The sequence below is a fragment of the Capricornis sumatraensis genome, chromosome 7 (genome assembly GCF_032405125.1).
Source record: "Capricornis sumatraensis isolate serow.1 chromosome 7, serow.2, whole genome shotgun sequence".
NCBI classification, from domain to species: domain Eukaryota; kingdom Metazoa; phylum Chordata; class Mammalia; order Artiodactyla; family Bovidae; genus Capricornis; species Capricornis sumatraensis.
Genome location: NC_091075.1, coordinates 69315567 through 69335892, shown reverse-complemented (window position 1 = coordinate 69335892; position 20326 = coordinate 69315567). Strand labels below are relative to the sequence as shown.

Here is a 20326-nt window from a genome sequence, read left to right as displayed (position 1 = left end):
TTACAATGTGCTAGGTACATTGTTTGATGCTGAGGATACTTTGATGAATAAAACACATTTTGCCTTCAAGGGACTCAGCCTAATAAGGGACCAGACATGAAAACAATTGCATCAATGTCCAATGCAATCAGTTTAAAAAGGTGTGTGTTATGGGGACAACACAGAGGGTCTCTCCATTAGGCAGTATTAGGGAAGGCTGCTCCAAGGGAGGAAGTAATAGCTGAATTATATTTAGGAGGATAATCAGAAGTTTGCCATGTGGACAAGGTAGAAAAAGAGAGCAGCCTAAATCTATTTTGTATTAGGGGAACTACAACTAGCTTAATTTTATGAGAACAAAAAATAAGAGAATAAATGGATGTGAGGGAGGTTGGGAAAGTAAAATTAGTGATACTTAGTAATCAATTGCATATGAATGGTGAGGGTGAAGCAAAGGTTTGTAGCCTTGGGGACTTCGGTAAACAGTATTACCACCAAGAAAGTTGTTTATCTCAAAGGGAGACTGGTGGCTATGGTGGTGTTGGGAGATAGCGGGGGGTTGTTGACAGAAAGTCTTCATCTGGTTCAACAAGTGCATGACCATAATTTTCCTTTCAGCAGAGATAAAAGCAGCTTTCTTTCTGGAGGAGATGATGTGATTTATACTGGCGTCCAGTGCTATGCTGGTAAATTGGCTCCCTGAAAAACAAAACTATTATTTGTAGCATTTGCTGATTTTTGTGGTGTAAAGATTCCTACTAGATTTCAAGCTAATAATAGTTGAACAGTCTCCTCCCACAGCACTAATTTTGTCCCCTGAGAGGTATTTGCTGAGCTCCCGCATGGTGTGAGGCATGCAGCCATGTGCTGGCTCTTTCTCCTGTATTTCTCTTTGTTCGCTTCCCACCCTCCTCTAGCCCACTCTTCCCCACAGGTTAGTTTTAACAGTAGGTCTGCTTTCTAGCTTCTGGTGGCTCAGAGAGGCAGTCCTGATCTCCTCATTTCTTCTTTACCTGGTTACACAGTTTGGAATTGCCTGCCTCACTGTGAGAGGCTGTGGCTCCTATCAGGCGGCCTTCTGCACACAGCTCTCTCCGAGTTCCAGTAACTGCTTCTTCACCTTTTCCCTTGAATCTGGGATACCAGCAGCAATCTGTCCCCACAGGCTGCACTACCCCTAGTTGGTTTTTTGAAACCTTTCCAGCATCTTTGTAAATGGGCCTTTCGTTAAATGCTCTGCAGTGACCCTACTTGAGCAAGCTGTTTCTTTCATGCTGGAACTATGATTATTGCAAATGAAAAATAAGACAGACACAGTCCTGGATTTTTAAGAAATTCAGACTAATGTGACCAAAAAATACCTTGACTTCTCCCATGATCTCTCTTCTGGTGTGAGACACTGACACCCATAAACATTCACCAGCATGGTTTTCCATGCCCATGCCTAGTGAAGCTGGGAAGCAAGGGAACCTCTTTCCTGCTCCCATTATGCCCCACCTAAGCCATATGTCTCCTGAGGTCACTTGAGGCCACCAGAGATCTGGACGTAGGAATCTGGTGCCATTGGTCCATCACAGAAAGAGCCATCTGTTGTTATTCATGTTTTCTGGCAGTGCTGATGAATTCATGCTCCTGTGTGATTTGTGAGTTTATACCCCTGTGTTATCTGTGGACTCATGTTTATGAGATGAGGTCAGCTAGGTGAGACATTCTGGAGCACTGGGCTGGCATCATAGCACTGGCTATGAGATCTTTTTAGGTTTCAATTTTCTCATAATTAAAAGGAGGAAATAGGAGTAGATTTTCTTGCAAGATCATCCGTCACTAGCATTCTCTTCATAACTAAAGTCTGCAGCTCTGGGAGCTCCCTGACTATGACCTTGTGAGAGCTCTTCACTGAACAACTTGTTTTGGCTTCAGTTCAGTTCAGTTCAATCGCTCAGTTGTGTCCGATTCTTTGTGACCCCATGAACTGCAGTACGTCAGACCTCCCTGTCCGTCATCAACTCCCGGAGTCCACCCAAACCCATGTCCATCGAGTCAGTGATGCCATCCAACCATCTCATCCTCTGTCATCCCCTTCTTCTCCTGCCCTCAATCTTTCCCAGCATCAGGGTCTTTTCAAATGAGTCAGCTCTTCACATCAGGTGGCCAAAGTATTGGAGTTTCAGCTTCAACATCAGTCCTTCCAGTGAACACCCAGGACTGATCTCCTTTAGGATGGACTGGCTGGATCTCCTCGCAGTCCAAGGGACTCTCAAGAGTCTCCTCCAACACCACAGTTCAAAAGCATCAACTCTTCAGCGCTCAGCCTTCTTTATAGTCCAACTCTCATATCCATACATGACCACTGGAAAAACCATAGCCTTGACTAGATGGACCTTTGTTGGCAAAGTAATGTCTCTGCTTTTTAATATGCTGTCCAGGTTAGTCATTACCAAAGACAAATTTAGGAATTAAAAAAAATATTGTATAAATCTCATCAGTGAATAATACATCTAACTCAATAGCATGCCTCTTACCAAGTGATATATCAAAGAGAAATATTTTAGTTACCTATTGCTGCATAGCAGATTACCATAGACTTGGCAGCTTAAAACTATTATCTAACAGATTCTGTGATTTGGAACCTGGGAGTGCCTTAGGTCCTTTGTTTCAGGATGTGTCATACAGGTTACAGTCATGGTATTGTCCAGGGCTGGGGTCTTGTCTGATGGCTTGCCTAGGAAAGGATCCACTTCCAGGCTCATGTGATGGAAGAATTTCAGTTCCTTAAGGTGGAGGGTCTCAGTTCCTGGATGGCTATTGGCCAGAGGACAACCTCAAGTCCTTGCCAGTAAGCCCACCCAATACGGCAACTTGCTTCAGCAGAACCAGTGAGGAAGAGAGTCTGCTAGCAAGATAGAAGTCACGGTCCTATGTACCCTAATGACACAAGTGACATCCCATTATCTCCCACTGATTGTTAAGTAGGTCACTAGCCAGCTCACATTCAAGGGGACGGATTATACAGAGTATAAATAGTGTGAGGTAGGGGTCATTGGGGGCCATCTTAAAGTCAGCCTTTCACAAAAACTGTTCCTCTCCCATGGGAAGAGAGTTTTAAATCCTGAGCTTTTCTGATATACTCAAAGGTTAGTTTATTTGTCAGAAATAAAAAGTGACAGTGAAATGCAGTGTGGGATCCTAAATGAAGATCTTGGTGATGTTTGAATCGGGTCTTTACTTGAGGTAAAGATATTGTATGGTGTTAATTTCTTGGTTCTGATAATAGTACTGTAGTTGTGTAAAGTGTTTGCTTTGGGGGAGCCTGGATAAAGGCCATATGGAAACTTTATGTGTTATTTTAAAAACTTTTCGGTAAGTCTCTAAAAGTAGTTTAAAGTAAAAAGTTAAATATTAGATAAAATTAGCTACAGGAATATTATTGTACAACATGGGGAATATAGCAAATATTTTATAGCTGTAAATCAAGCGCCATGTGCTTAGTTGCTCAGTCGTGTCCGACTCTTTGCAACCCCATGGACTATAGCCTGCCAGGCTCCTCTGTCCATGGGGATTCTCCAGGGAAGAATACTGGAGTGCCCTCCTCCAGGGGGTCTTCCCAATCCAGGGACTGGACCCAGGTCTCCCGCATTGAAGGCAGATTCTTTACCATCTGAGTCACCAGTTCAGTTCAGTTCAGTCGCTCAGTTGTGTCTGACTCTTTGCGACCCCATGGGTCGCAGCACGCCAGGCCTCCCTGTCTATCACCAACTCCCGGAGTTCATTCAGACTCACATCCATTCAGTCAGTGATGCCATCCAGCCATCTCATCCTCTGTCATCCCCTTCTCCTCCTGCCCCCAATCCCTCCCAGCATCAGAGTCTTTTCCAATGAGTCAACTCTTCGCATGAGGTGGCCAAAGTACTGGAGTTTCAACTTCAGCATCATTCCCTCCAAAGAAATCCCAGGGCTGATCTCCTTCAGAATGGACTGGGTGGATCTCCTTGCAGTCCAAGGGACTCTCAAGAGTCTTTTCCAACACCACAGTTCAAAAGAATCAATTCTTTGGTGCTCAGCTTTCTTACCAGTGCAATTCTCACATCCATACATGACCACTGGAAAAACCATAGCCTTGACTAGATGGACTTTAGTCGGCAAAGTAATGTCTCTGCTTTTGAATATGCTATCTAGGTTGGTCATAACTTTTCTTCCAGGGAGTAAGTGTTTTTTTAATTTCATGGATGCAATCACCATCTGCAGTGATTTTGGAGCCAGGGAAGCCCATAAATCAAATATAACCTTTAAAAGTTGTGAATCTCTATATTGTACACTTGTAACCTATATAATATTATACATGAGCCATATTTCAAAAAAAACTGAAAAGTTAGAAAAAAGTGATTTATAAAACCTAAAAATCCTTTAGCTATTATATATGCCTACAGTGTGGCTATAGCTTATTCAATAATTTTAACTTTATGTCTTTATCAGAGCTATTTTTGCAGATAAAAATCTGTAAATTTGTGGGTGGGGAAATGGGGAGATGTTGGTCAAAGGGTACAATAAAAAATATACATATATATGTAAATATAGGAAATTTAGTAGATAAATTTGCTTAAAATTGTATAGGTAAAATCTATAATTTTTTGTATTAACAGAGACATAATTTGAGTAGCATTCCTAATGAAAATCCCCTAAAAACCTCATTATTAGTATATGTAGAAGTATTTATATTTGTATGTATTTGTTTCAACAAAATTACAGAGGTAAGAATTTTCTGCTTAAGCCTTAGTTGAAATGTTTTAGGGGGATTTTGCACAACACCAAATATCCTTCAAATGTCCATTTAAAATAATCACCTTTTCTAAAATAGTGTCCTGATAGCCAAATCTGACTCCTTCCCTGTTCTGAGCACTGTTTTCAGATGTCAGTCTGCTTGTTGCTTAGATATCAGCACTTATATTCCAAAATAGTGTGGTCTGTCTCAACACACTCTTCCATGTGATGAAAAGTAAAATGCTTCAACCCCTTGTAGGCACTTGAATTTCATGCAAAGCAAGAACAAATGGCTCCTCATTTTGCTCAGTGTTTGAAAGGGCTGCTAGTTATTAATACCCCATCACTATTTCACATGTCCTCATCTGGCAATTTAAAGCCTATGGGTCTCGGTTGGTTACACCTCTTAAGAGAGCTATTTGGAAACACTCTAGACATTTTTCTTAGGCCCTATTTTTAGAATGGAAGGCCTAATGGTATTTTAATGTCTCTATATATTCCCAGATCAAGTCTCGAGAAAAAAAAAAAAAAATCTGTTACCTTTTGAAATTTAGCAAAGCTGGTGGGATTATCACCACTCCTCTGAGAAGCATTGTGTTAAAAAGTGAATTTTGATTCACAGAATGTCAGTGGTAAAAGGACTATGAAAAATCAGCTCTTACAAATCCCTCACTTTTCAAATGATGAAACTGAGTCTTGTATGAATGAACTGTTGGCCAAAAATCAGACAGTGAGGAGTGGCCAACGTGAAAAGTTCAGAGGGGTAGCTTATGATTTCCTGCAGAAAATAACTCAGGTGAGGGTCAATGACAAGAATTGAGCTTCTGAGTTATAGACTCAGCTTTAGAGTGAAAGTGGTCTGCTGGACCCCTGTGTGAACTTTCATCGCTTTTACCATAGAAGGCTCTGAATGAAGATGTGGAGTGATCAAAGAATATGTGGGTTCAGAAGTGAGGAAAGGTCCAAGAAACACCTGGGAGAGTTTGGCCCCAAGTGCTACTCAGCCTTGTAGTGATCTTCCCCCCGTGACAATGTGGGATGACTTTTCCCTCTGTAAGTGGCACCTGGAATTCCATCAGAGATTCCTTTGGTCCAGCAAGCAATCTTCTAATGATGCCAAAAACCTCTGGAGGGTGAAGTGTCCATCTGTTATTATGTACAACTCTGTGTTATTTTCATCTCTCTTCTTCTTTGAAAGTCTCATTTCAATCAGCTCACTTGGGGAACATAGCTTTGATGGTAGGAAGGGGAAAAATGTTTAGCAGCAAGTATGGCTTCCCCGGTGATGTTAGTGGTAAAGAATCCACCTGCCAAGCAGAAGACACGACTTTGGTTCCTGAGTTGGGAAGATCCCCTGGAGGAGAAAATGGCAACCCACTCCAACCCACTCCAGTATTCTTGCCTGTAGAATCCCATGGACAGAGGAGCCTGGTGGGCTACAGTCCTTGGGGTCACAAAGAGTCGGACACAACTGAGTGACTAAACAATGATGCTCTGGTGGAGGTGGCTTTCCAGGTGGGGTGCTGGAGTGGGGTGGGCAGGATGGTGTCAGGATACTGGGACACAGGTCAGGGACTAGGAAGCAAAGGAAGAATGCTGAAACCAAGCCAAGCTTGCTGCGTAGCCTTATTGTGGGCTCTTACACCTGGGAAAGAGAGAGAAAAGCCTTCACCCTTTCCTAGTGTTTCTTAGCCCCTTTGGCAAATACTGATTGATTGGAGGTTAAGTAGAAGTTTGTAGAGTGATGGGAGAACCCAACTACTGTGTATGTGGTTGGTTCACTGGGAAAGTGCACACCAGGTTTTGAATTAACCTTGAGTTATGCTTTTGGGACATACATTCCTAAAGTAAGGACTCATGTGTAATAGAGTAGTTAATAGTCCTTGAATCGGTTGGCCTGGGTTTGAATGCTGGCTGGGTACCTCACTAACTCAGTGATCTTGGAAGAATCTCATCTATTTTCTGTGCTTCAGTTTCTTTATTTGTATAGTAGAGATGACAGTAATGGTATCGCTGGTGGTGTACTGTAGTGAGAAATGAGTTAATGTGTATGTAGCACTTAGAGCCTAGCAAAGTAGAAGCAATTGCATAGGAATTCTGTGTTCTCCACATTCCTCCACCATGTTTCTCAGTTTTATTTGAGAAAATATGTAAGGTCTCTGGAATAAGATCTAGGAAAGAAAATCTTCTCAAAAATGTTACTTAAGCAGAATTTTCAGCTCTATGAATATCTAATTTATTTCCTGAATGGCAGTCAGGTGTCTCCTTTCCACTGAGATGCTTGCTTGGACTAATTCATATTTTATGTCTAAAGCTTATTCTTTCAAATGCAAAACTTCTTCTCACATCTTCACTAACAAATTTGGATACGTTAATATAGTTACGTGAATATTAGGATTCTAAAATTTACTTAATTTTAAGACAAGTTTCTGAGAAGAAGGACAAAAGTGTTTGTATCTAAATGTAATTGTTGAGTACTCTTTTCCCACATTTTTATATATAAAAGATCCTTTCATAGACTTGATCCTTTCTGTTTTAACTCAGTGGCTGGCATATTCCTTTATGTTCCAGTGATCTATAGATGAATGAGTGCAGAATTATAAATGTGTTTGTTGGGTCAAGGAGTTCTTAAAGCCAAATTATTAGGTCCTTATGTGAGAATAAATGATATGGGATGGTAGATAGGGCATGGGTTGAATGTTAAAAATCTGGATTCTCTTCCCGCTTCATCTGTTACGAAGCTGTGTATCTCAGAATCTCCCTAGACTTCCTTCAAATGAAGGATTTGAATGAGGTATTGATTAAGATTTCTTACAGATCTGATACTGTATGATTCTGAAATTTCTTATTGACCTTGCATTTTTGAAGTGTGTGCTTTGCTTTGACTGACATGTATATTTTCTTTCCTAGTTTTCTTAAAAATCATTTGAGATACCTTTGCCAGATGACCAGCTAGGGTGAGAGGTGCTGTCCATAGCTCAAAGTAGAAAAAACTGCCTGGATCTACAGGAGAACAAGACCATGACCTTGACATTGTAGTGTCCCCATCCCCAGACACAGGGACTCAGATCCAGCAGTGTTTGATTGCATGTCAGATGAATAAAGACAAACTCCAAAGCATTATTACCTTACTGCTAGTGGACAATTGTTTGTGTTTTGCTATTTTGCAGAAGATAGTATAGAAATGAAAAGGTAAATTACTGTACAAGGTTTCAGGGTTGCCATTTGTTTGTGTAATATTTTTTGTTCTAGGGAGACAGTGTAGGTTAAGGAACAGCTTTCTCTCTATCTGCTTCTCAGAGATACTTTGAATTTCTCAGAGGGTTGATAAAGAAATGAGATTAACCTATTTTGTGATCTACTTCTGCCTCTTCATTTTGGGGACATTCATTTTCATGTTAATTTATTCCTTATGGCAATGGCACCTCACTCCAGTACTCTTGCCTGGAAAATCCCATGGACAGAGGAGCCTGGTAGGCTGCAGTCCATGGGGTCGCTAGGAGTCGGACATGACTGAAGCAACTTAGCAGCAGCAGTAGAGCTGGTTTTTTTTTTTTTTTTTTGGTTGACAGGTTTACTTAACACAAGAAATCTCAAAAAAAAAAATCATTTTGGATAAAACCTTCTACAAGAGAGAGTTAGATGATCTGTTATGGAACTAGCTTATTCCCTCTAGAATCATGACAGTGAGGTGGCTAAAATGCTTGTTACAGGGTTAAAGGTTGTTGTTGACAATTCAAGTTGTTGATTATAGTAAATATAAATTAAGGTATTATTGTAGCATGGGTGGCCAACTTTTCTTTAGTTTAATTATTATTTTGAGAAACAGTCTGTAAAAACATTAATTTCCACCTTTGTCTTTTCTTCTAGTCATGGACTCCTGCCTTGTAGATCCTTCTGCGAGTCTGCAAAAGAGGGCTGCGAGTCAGTCCTGGGAATGGTGAATGCCTCCTGGCCTGATTTCCTCAAATGTTCACAGTTTAGAAACCAAAGTGAAAACAGCAATGTCAGCAGGATTTGCTTCTCACCACAGCCGGAAAACGAAAAGCAATGTAGGTGTCTGCATTTTGTTGCATTTTTTAAAGTTTTTTTTATTGAAGTTCATGCTAGGAAATACACAAATAATGCGTATAGTACAATAAATTTTAACAAAGTGACCAGAGTCACGTAACCAGCATCCAGACCAAGAAATAGAATAGTAACAGCAACCCAGAAACCCAACCTTCCTACCAGTGCTCTGACCCTCCTAAAAGAGACCTCTATACAGACTTCCATCACCTCAGGTAATTTTGCCAGCTTCTGAACTTGATGTCAGTGGTATCAATCGTACAGTATGCATGCCTTTTTTGTCTCACTCCATTTGCTCCACATTATGTTTTAGAGATTCACTGTATTTTCATCTTCATGTAGTTTATTCATTCTCATTTTTTATGGTATTCTAATATATTTTATGGGGTTCCCTGGTGGCTCAGTGGTAAAAAATTCACCTGCCCATGCCTGCCAGTGCAGGAGATGCAAGTTCAATCCTTGAGTTGGGAAGATCCCTGAGAGAAGGAAATGGCAAACCACTACTGTATGCTTGCCTAGGAAATCTCATGGACACAGGAGCCTGGTGGGCTACAGTCTGTGGGGTTGCAAGCAGTCAGACATGACAGCAACTAAACAATATGTTTTAGACCACAATATAGTTTTCTACTCTGCTGTTGACAGACATGTGAGTTGTTTCCAGCTACTGTCAATGGTGATGCTATGACTATTCTTGTACATGTCTTTGATGGAACATGGCTATGTCTTTGTTCAGCAAAACAGTTTTTTAAAGTGGTTATGGACATTATATTCCTCCTAGCTATGAAAGTTGCACTTGCTCCAAATTTTCCCCAACACTTGGTATTGCCAGTCATTTTCATTTAAGCAGTTCTGATGGTAGTGTTGTGGTATTTCTTTGTGGTTTTAAGTTGCATTTTCCTAATGAATGGGGCTGAATTTTCAAGCTGTTTTGGTTATTTAAATATCCTTTTTTGTGAAGTGTCTGTCCAAGTATTTTGTCCATTTTTTGATTGGGTAGTCCGTCTGTTCCTGATTTGTAGCTCTGCATGCATTCTGTATAGAAGTTATCGGTTGGATATATGCATTGTAAAGGTTGCCCACTGGCTGGCTTATCTTTCTTCTGTTAGTGTCTATTATGGAATAGAAAGTCTTGATTTTAATGGGTCTGTATTATTAATCTTTTCCAATCCTCAGTTTTCCAGATTCTCATGCTACAGTATGTGAAAGCCTCTTTCTAAATTACTAGGAGGGCCCTTTGGCTTCCACAACATGAGTTACAGTTGCTTGCAGTTTTGAGTTCTTTTTCTAGAATATTGATGCTTGAAGGCGATGGCACCCTACTCCAGTACTCTTGCCTGGGAAATCCCATGGACGGAGGACGTAGGCTGCAGTCCATGGGGTCGTGAAGAGTCAGACACAACTGAGCGTCTTCCCTTTCACTTTTCACTTTCATGCATTGGAGAAGGAAACGGCAACCCACTCCAGTGTTCTTGCCTGGAGAATCCCAGGGATGGGGGAGCCTGGTGGGCTGCCGTCTCTGGGGTCACACAGAGTCGGACATGACTAAGTGACTTAGTAGCAGCACTAAGCCATCCAATCCATTGTCCTTATAGTTACTTACTAAATACGTGGTAAGTCACCCCATTGAGTGCATTCCTTTCTATAGGTAAACTATTCCAGTTCACTTCTGATAACGATTTTAACAATTGGACCACGCCTGATGCCAGGGAATGTCTGTCTCCACCTGCCATCAATAATGGCAACTTCACTCTCATGCCAGCAGTGAGTGATCCAGATCAATAACCCCATCAGACTGCCTGCTTTCCGGGACCACTCCTGCAACTGTCACAAGCTGGGTCTTTCAGAAGCAGTCACTGAGATGGAATTTGTTGTACAGGGTGTTTATTAGGTATCAGCACTTGTGTAAGGGAGGAGAGAGAAGGCAGGATTAGGTGGAGGCAGAAGCTGAAATGTGATCCAGAGCCACTGAAGCTTTGGCTAAATCCTCAGGGAGTTCTGGGGCTCATATGGTCTCAGGGACTTGTTCCATGTTGGGACAAGTCAACCAGGTCTTTAAACCCCCACCTGAAGCCGCCACTGGATGTGATCCTTCTTGGGAAGGATGTGCTCTTGTTTAGGGCCATTCTCTGCAGCTGAGGCTAAACCTGAAGCATCTGAAGCCTATTGGCTGACAGTGGGGGAAGCAGATTCTCTCCTGAAGGGCAGGAGTGTAGAGTGGGAACAGACCACATTGATCCAGTAAGAACTGCACTGATTTTGCTCTCTGTTTATAAGACAGCGTTGGTAAGACTCCACCTCCCTCTCATTTGTTTCCATTCTGAGAGTGCGTTTCTCTGGTGAGCCTTGCTGTTAGAAACTAAGGTGTTTATTGCATTCTGTTTCTCCTTGACAGTCCCAAGTTGTAATTTTTTTTTTTGGTAGAGTAGCAAGATTGCTAGATTTCCACTTGGGTTTACAGAGGTTTTCTACCTAACTCTTTGGCTTGTTCTTCACAGCAGAAGCCTTTAGGGGATATCCTTCCACATGATAGGCCTGCCCTTCTCTGTGTCTCCTTTCCCGCTACATCCTTGGCGCCTTAATTTCCCATTCCTCTGGTAGCATCAAAACTCGAATTTTTGTCTGTCTACCTCTGTGGGATTACCAAAAAGTTCTACTGGCTTCTCTGCCTCTTTGCAGTGGCCCTATGTCCAGGTTCTCAGTTTCTAGCACTGTGCCAGGAATCGGCAAGTTCCAAGGGGTAAAAGCATCCATACATAGAATGTAGACTGTTTGATCTGAAGTTGTCTTCTCTCTGGATCTTAGCCACTCACCTCTTAATAGTCTCACCAGCTATCAGAGGCCTTTAAACGGATGTTTCTTGTGTTTCATCTGGCTTTTCCAGTTTTACTTGATGGGAGGGACATTAACCTGTCACAAGTTACTCACCCAAGCCAAAAATAAGGGTTTGTTTATTTCTTTTTAACACACTGTACAGTAGAGGTCTACTGCTAAATTAGGATTCCCTCCAAAGGGTTGTATACAGCAATAAACAACCAGAATGATGAGTGAGTGTACATGAAAAAGAAGCCCTTTTAATTCTTTTTCAGCTACATCTCTCCCATTTTAATAAGAACACTTTATTAGTCATCATTTGGAAAAAGTAGCCTGTTGATATAGGATTTAAGAATCTACTGAGAAAATTTGAAAATAAAAAAATCATCAGTGTTCCATAACATGATGGTCCTAAAGTATCAGTTTTTAAAATCAAAGTATTACCAATATTCTTTAATAGCTCTAGGTGAAATGCTGCTTCACATATATTCCTCAAATATCAGAAGATAGTACAGATCTTTCCATCTTGGAAAAGATTGATGGCTTTGGAAAAGATCTGGGAAGATATATTAAAGAAACTTACGTTTTAAGAGAACAGAAATGTCCTAAGTACACTCATCTGAGATCCTCTATTTGTCAACCTTTTTAGAATTCTTTATACTCTTTTTTTTCCACGTAGAGTTAATTCTCTGAAAATGAGTCTGATAATCAGTGTTTGATGCAGTATTTTCCTAGAATTTAAAATAATTTTTCCATCTCATGCTTGATAGATGAACGGTATGCTAGCCATCATAGGTATATTCATAGGGCATGTGCTAGGAAAGAACCACTGTTAGCTGTGATATTTATGTATGCATGAGAATATAATTTCTAGCGCACACACACATAGTTACTTAAAAATGTCCATATACTAAGAATATTGTATGCCAGGTAGAAAAGTATGAATTATATAATATTACCTTAATCGTATAAGGGTTTGTATTGTAAGACCAGTTATGAATATAACTTGTGAAAGTCTTTTTCTCATTTTTTCACTAATTTAGTAAATATTCACTGAATATTCAGTTCTGAGCATTATTGCAGGTAATATGAAAAAATAAAAGGAAGTACAGTAACCATGATATTGGTTTATATCCACCTGGAGTGATGGTTCTCAACCAGAGATAATTTTGTGACCCCTCCACCTGGGAACATTTGACAATGTCTAAAGATAATTTCCTGGTGGCTCAGATGGTAAAGCATCTGTCTACAATGCTGGAGACCTGGGTTCGATCCCTAGGTCGGGAAGTTTCCTGGAGAAGGAAATGGCAACCCACTCCAGTATTCTTGCCTAGAAAATCCCATGGAGGAGGAGCCTGGTGTCCATGGGGTTGCAAAGAGTCAGACACGACTGAGCAACTTCACTCAGAGAAAATTTGGTTGTCACAACTCTGGGGACAGAAAGAGTTGCTACTGGCATTTTGCAGGTAGAGACCCACCATACTGTAAAACATCCTGCAGGGCATAGGGCAGCTACCCACACAAACTGTTTGGTCCCAAATGCCAGTAGTGCTCCTTTTGAGAGACTCTAGGCTGGGCGTGATGTTTTGCAAGGTACTTTCTAGTAATAATAATAATACTTCTCATACTCCCTCCTTTAAGGAGTATTAAGAGTTAATACTTTAAGGAGTGTTAAGCCTAATTTGGTTAATCTATATATGAGAATGTGAGAAACAATGTAAAAAGAACATTAATAACTCCATATAGCATGCTGGCAGATAGAAACTATAGAAGAACACAGGTTAAACATCAATGGAATAGAAGTGGAGTCAATGACATAAAGGAGTTCTGAATATTTGAAAAATGAAGGGTCTCACTTGACACAGAGGAAGCAAGGGGGTGTCCTGGGTAGGCATTCAGCACTGCGGACCTGTGTTGGGTGTCAGGTGTCTATTTAGCCCGTGAAACAAATGATGATTAAAAGTTGACTCCCATCTTCGTTTTCTCCTTCCAACTTGTCAAGTCATTTGCCCAAGAAAACAGCAGCCTCGCTTTTACCTTGTGAGCCCCATTCTCCTTTCCAAAGTGCTTTCACAGCTGTTAGCTCACTTTGCTTCCAGAATAAATCTCTGAGGTATTATCATCTTCATTTTATAAATTAGGAAACTGAGGTTCAGGAAGATTATCCCAAGATTATTTTAAATCAGCCCCCCAGTTCTGTTTTCATCCTGGGACCGTCCTGGGATTTGATTATTAATCTTTGAATGCTCCCCTTTGTTACAGCCTCCTTCTCACAAGAGCTTTCAAATGCCTTTTTAGACTGAGTTGAGCCAAAACTCACAACTTGTAATAGCTGCTTTTCCCAATGCACAGCTCTGTAAATTTAATTCATCTTGTCATAGCATCTTTTAAATCAGTCGTAACTCTGAAGATATTTTGTTCTCATATGGAAGGATACTCAGTTGTCTTACCCTTTCTATCTTATATCAATGCCTGGTCCTGTAAAGTAAATAATGTGCTCACGTGATAATGCTGTGGAAACTGTTCTCAGGTTTTTAAAATAAACATTAGTGTGTGTTTCCATAGTTGAGCTGTGAGAACTCAGAGGGCTAAAGGTCAAGGTCCATCAATCATTCTGAGCTGTCTGACTAGCCCTTTACTCTATCTTGTCTGAAATTGTGTATGGAAAGCAGTTTAGGAATAGATCTCTGCTGCTATGAAAGAACTTCAGCTATTTATTCTTTCATTTTCCTCTTCCTTTTCCGAGTATCTTGTTTGCTTTCTTAGCTTTGGTTGTTGCGATAAACCACTTCAGTATGTTAGCTCCAATATATTGTTGTCTCAAGATCTCAGTAAAACATAATACCCCCTTTCTCCTTTTGTGTTGTGAATTCACTTGGGAAAATTACTCTTTCTTTGAGGTAGTGTCAATATTTTGCCAGAGGTAGATGAGTAGAGTTACCAAAATTAGCCACACATTTTTCATTACAATGAATAATCAAATATAATGAGATTTTCCTAGAACCTCAAATTTTGTAACATTTATAATTTTAAATTATTGACAATTTAAATAATAAAAGCATGTTCTTTCTTTGATATATAGTTACTTCTTTTAAGGGCACCAAACCTAAATCTGAAGACTTGTTTTCAAGCCCTAGTTGTTTTATTTAATAACCGGGTGGTCTTGAAGCAAGTTTCATAAACTCTTTTTACTTCTCTTTCCTCAATTTTATTTTACAGTAGGAATAATACCTGGGTGGTAGAATGGTTTTATGGACTAAATAAAATACTGTATTTGAAAATATTTTGGAATCTATACTGCACTGTGAAAATGTAAACACTTCAGTATAACAGACATTTAGAAGCATGTTCTATGGACCATGTAGTCAGTCAGGAACTGGGAAGGAAAGATGGAATGCAGAATTTTTTAAAAAGCTTATTTATTTGGCTGCATCAGGTCTTAGTTGCCCCTCATGGGATCTCTTTAGATGTAGCATGTGAGATCTAGTTCCCTGACCAGAGATCCAACCCAGGCCCCCTGCACTGGGAGCATGTAATCTTAGCCACTGGACCAGGGAAATGCTGGCATGCCGACTTTTTTAAGTGCTCATAAGCCCATAGAGAGCTAGACAGATGAGGACACAGGCAGGGCCTAAGACAAGGATTTGAGCACAAATCATATGTTTGGGAGAGGTGTGGACCCAGTGGAGGAGTAGGGAGGTGGTTCAAGGGACAGAAGGTGGCCAGTAAAGGTAAATTATGAATCCAGCTACCATTGTGGTCAACTGGAGCTTAATGTCATGGTAAAATCTGGGAAATAGTGTATGATTTGTACAATATGACTCCGAATTACCTGACTAGAGTGATGAGGAACTTGGGGATACCCTTCCTTCCTTTAGCCTTTGAAGCTGTAAGGATCTACCACAGCCTATAAGTACTATGTCCTGTAAGAGCAGAGACATGGGATTGTGGAGGAGGAAGTCTGAAACCTGGCTGCACCCTACAACGGAAGGCCTTTGTCTCTGGTTATTTCTCCTTCATCTGTGGCACTCTCTTTGCCTTTGTTTCTAGAACACTGCTCTGTTTTGGTTTGCTTCCCATACTCTGGCCACACTCCAGTCTCTCCTCCTCTCCTGGCTCCTGAAATATTGATATTCCACAGAACTCTGGTCTCAACCCTCTTTCCTCAATAGTCTATTCATTTTGTCTAGGAAACCTCATAGTTGCTCGTAGCCACATAAGTACTGATGACTCTTAAATCTGTACTTCATCCCCAATTTTATTCCATCCCTCAGGCTTCCAACCTGTATTCTGAAGTCCTTGCTCCAACCTCTCAAGCAAAGCTACTTTCCCCTAGATCTCCAGGAATTGTCATCCATGTTGCTGAATTCTATGGGAAGTTCTCAGTCTTCCCCTGACTTGACCTCCTGCAACTTTTGCCACATTTAATCACTCTCTTCATCCAAGATAAACCCTCTAGGCTTCCAGGGAGGTTTTCTTTCTACTTTTGGTCTGTGTGCATATTCAGTTGCATCTGATTCCTTGTGATCCCATGGACTGTAGGCCACCAGGATTCTCTGTCCATAGGATTTTCCAGGCAAGAATATTGGAGTAGATTGCCATTTCCTCCTCCCAGGGACCTTCCCGACCCAGAGTACAAACTCGTGTTTCCTGCAAGTCTCCTACACTGTAGGCAGATTCTTTACCTCTGAGCCACCAACAGAATTTCTTTCTACTCTGGCCACCTATTTTCAGCCTCCTTTGATGTTTTCTCTTCATTTCTCTCACCTCTAAACATTGGAGTGCCCCAGGGCTCATTTCTTGGATCGCTCCTCTTTTTAATGGTCTAATTCAGGCTCATGGCTTGAAATACCACCAGACACTGACATCTACCAGCATGGATCTCAAACCTGCACATCCTCTAAACTCTGGGCTTGCATGTATATGTATGCTTGTGCTATACACTCACACCACACACACACACACACACACACACACACACACACACACTGCTTTCAGCTTTCTAGTTATTTCTACTCAAGTGTCTGCAAAATGTGTTAAGCATAGTAGGTCTTACCTACTACCCTGATCTAGTATTGCCCCCACCCCTGCTCTCCTCCAAAGGCTCCTCATGTTAGTAAGTAACAGCTTCATTCTTCTGGTTGTTTCAGCCAAAAGCCTTGTATTATCCTTGACTTTTCTCTTTCTCTTCCATACCATATCTGACCTTTCAGATATCTTACTGTCTCTACTGTCAAAATATATACATAATCCAACCAGTGTTCACTATCTCCATGACCACCCCTGGCTCTGGTCATTTCAGTTCCTGCTTGGATTATCCTTCCACCTCCTTATTAGCATCCTTGCTTGCCCCAGCAGGTTGTTCTCCATACAGAAGCAAAAGGGATCATTTAAACATTTACATCTCTCCTTTCCAAGTTTTCCCATCTCCCTCAATATAAAAGCTACTATCCCTACGACCTTCAGGGCACTCCATCAGTATCATTGCCTCGCATGACTCCAGGGGGGCACCAGTCACACAGAATTCAAGATAAACAGTGCCTGCTAGAGTTGTACAACACAGACATCCTGCCCTTCATTATCTTGCCCCTATCATCTCTCTGATTTTTCTCTGAATACTTACCTTTTTGCTCTCAAGGCTCCAACTCCTCTGCCGGCAATGCTCTTCTCCTAGAGATATTTTCTCAGTTCTTTAAAGCACCTGTCTGTAGGGCAGTAACATAGAACATGTTAGGGAGAATGATCACAGATAAGGGAAGGAAGAGAAGCCATAGGAATAACAGCTATTGTTACTGTTGTGGTTATTAAAAGACTTGGAAGAACTCTTAATAAACTACACAATCAACTTGTCCAGTACTTGAATTTCATTTGGCTGTGAATTGAACTTTGAAGGTTTTAAAAATCATTTAAAGTCCCTAACAATCTCTTTCCATCTATGAACCATGAGGAATGCTCAGCTTGTGGATTTCCTCTGTTTTCTGTGAGAGCCAGTCTTGTTTTGACTTCCCTCCTTCCCATGCCAGCTAAAGAAGCAGTGCCAAATAAAACAGATTTCTTGTTGAGCCTAAGTACTAGCTCTTCTCTTTGGGTTCAGTAATTCTTGTTTATAGATCATTTGAGATTAGATGTCTATTCTCTGCCAGATATTGCTTTCCTTGAGATGGCACAGTGGTTCCTAAAACAGAAATAGAGAGATGTCCTGTCCTCACCTGCATTCATTCATTCTTCCTCTATTTTCAAGTTAATAGCATGGCTTGGAAGTTGATAACTCAGAAACCCAATATCATGGGTTGATCCCTGTGCATCTTAAAGAATATTATTTTGTTCAGTGGCTGGAGACCAAGGGCATCCACTTTTGTTCCGTATTGCCTCTTGCTATCAGAAATCCACATTTGTGGTCTTACAGATGATAATAAAATGCAGAAATGTTTATCAACAAAGCAAAAATTTGATTTTTTTGATATATGTAATTATAAATTCATAGCACTAAGCCTATTATATTTTGGTCAATAAGCAGTCTGACCACTCTAACAAGAATGCTGGTAATTCACATGTGAACAATTCAAAGCCTGATCTATTTTAATTCTTTCTCCAGCTTTATATATCTATGTTGATCAATTTAATCACAGCAGATACATCTTTATAGAACCAGGTAGCTGAATAAAATTGCTGGTTGTTTTTTTTTCCCCACACAATAAAAATATTAGCTTTGTTCTGTTTCATATTTCTCTCTAAAAATTCCCAAGACTGGATACTACCTGTCCTTTTGATGGACATAACTCCTTACACTCAGTCAGTTCTCCTTTAAATTGAGCTCCAGGAATGTGGCAATTTCCTGATAATTCAGACATCCTAGAGTTTGAACTCTACACTCTGGGCCACCCACTGAAACTAATGCATGATTCAGAATCATCTCATCAAAGTCTGAATCTCTTCTGAAATTGAGACTTCATTATGCCAAATAGCATCACGATTTTTATAACTTCAATTCCATTGAGCTCAGCAGTTGGGAAGTAATTGCCATCTCCATTTCATCTGCTTAATCCATATGTTTATTTGGAGTCTAAACCTCTGTGCACATTTAAACAAAATGAGCCAAATTCATATTGAGGGGGCTGTGTATGTAACATAGTATTCAGAGGTATGGTCTTCCAAATATTTTTGCTTGTGGGACCCTAAAAGGATTTTGAAAAATTATGTACCTGTTTCACAATTTTAAGTTAATATTTAAAAACTTTAAATCATGAATGTAAGCAGTTGACAGAGTACAATCTAAAGGATATTATAATAATCGATATATTAAAAATGAAACTGTTATATTACTCTTTTAAATGTGTTCAGTGGAATTTAAATACCATAGTGACTTGGCACTCACAGCCATCCAAAATTTGCAAGCTCTTCTTTTAATATTGGACAAATATTACATAGCTTCTCTTTTCACACTTCTATTTCCCTTTGCTCACAGAATTTCATTCTGGCATATTCTTTTAAATGCTTATAATTATTTTTATCACCTTAGAAAAAAACCATATATGAGAGTGGAAATTATTACTTACAAAAAACTTCTCTCATTTATGAGACTGAGTGTTAGCATTTTGATTAACTTTCTGTGGTAATTGTGACTTAAGTCTATTATGTGTTTATAAATAATTACTAAGCTTAAATGTGACATTTGTTGGAAATTCATCTCTCATTCTGTTAGATGGGATGATTTCTTTTAAAACTGGTTTGTGTAGAATGGAACAGGGTTTGGCATCTATTCCATTTCTACTTTTTTGTCTTCTGGATTGTAATGACTTAAAGACTTATTCATATAATTAAGTACATGGAAATAAAAGGAGTTTACCATAATAATGATCTTTAATTATTTGAAGAATTTTCCAGGTTAATATAAAAAGTCACATAGTAATAATTTACCATTAAAATTATTAGAGTCTTGGTTTGATTCTTCTCCTATTTTTGAAAGTAAGAATTGGAAAGCACTTTACTTGCCCATGAATTTATTATCCTAACATTAGTCTTCATGGTCTCAATTTCTGATAATTTTACCAGGATTTATCAAACATCTATTTATTTTATTTATCTAACATCTTTCAGTTAGATCACTTTGTTGAAATCCGTATACTGAGAAAGAATTGGGAAACTGAAATATTGTTAATTTCAATTTATCTTTGATAATACAATAATTTTGATGAAAAGCTTTATATGCTATCATAGCCATTAAATATATGCATCAAAACTTTGAAGCTGTTTATTTGCTTCATTCAATTTACATAGAATTTACCTAATTGATAAAGCCAAACTTCACTCTTAAACTAATTGGCCAAATTATAGTGACTTTCTGACAGAAATAAGCTGATTTTTAGTTTATATTACTGTGTTAATATATGTCCCTGTGTAAAGTATCTTACTTTACTTCTTAATTTACACAACAAAATTCAGTTTTTTCTTGTGAACAATTCTGTGAATTTTAACACATGCATAGATTCATATAACCATTAACACATCAGGATACACAATAGTTCTATTACCCAAAATGTGTACTCATGTTATCCTTTGTGGTCAAACCCACATTCCAACCCCATTGATCAGCTCTTCAGAGTTTTAGTCATACCTTTCATGTAAATAGAATTACAGTATCTGTTGAGACTAAACTTCTTTCACTTACAGTGATACCTTTAAGATTAATTCATGTTGTTACTTGTATCCA

At 39.6% G+C, this 20326-nt stretch overlaps 1 protein-coding gene across 1 annotated transcript in view; it reads left to right on the top strand.

Moving 5' to 3' along the window:
• CORIN (corin, serine peptidase) overlaps positions 1 to 20326 on the top strand; it is a 233592-nt gene that overhangs the window by 70523 nt on the left and 142743 nt on the right. Inside the window, exon 5 of the mRNA XM_068974946.1 lies at positions 8608 to 8789. Within this exon, the coding sequence (XP_068831047.1) occupies positions 8608 to 8789 (182 nt within the window). The remainder of the gene's footprint in view (positions 1 to 8607; positions 8790 to 20326) is intronic.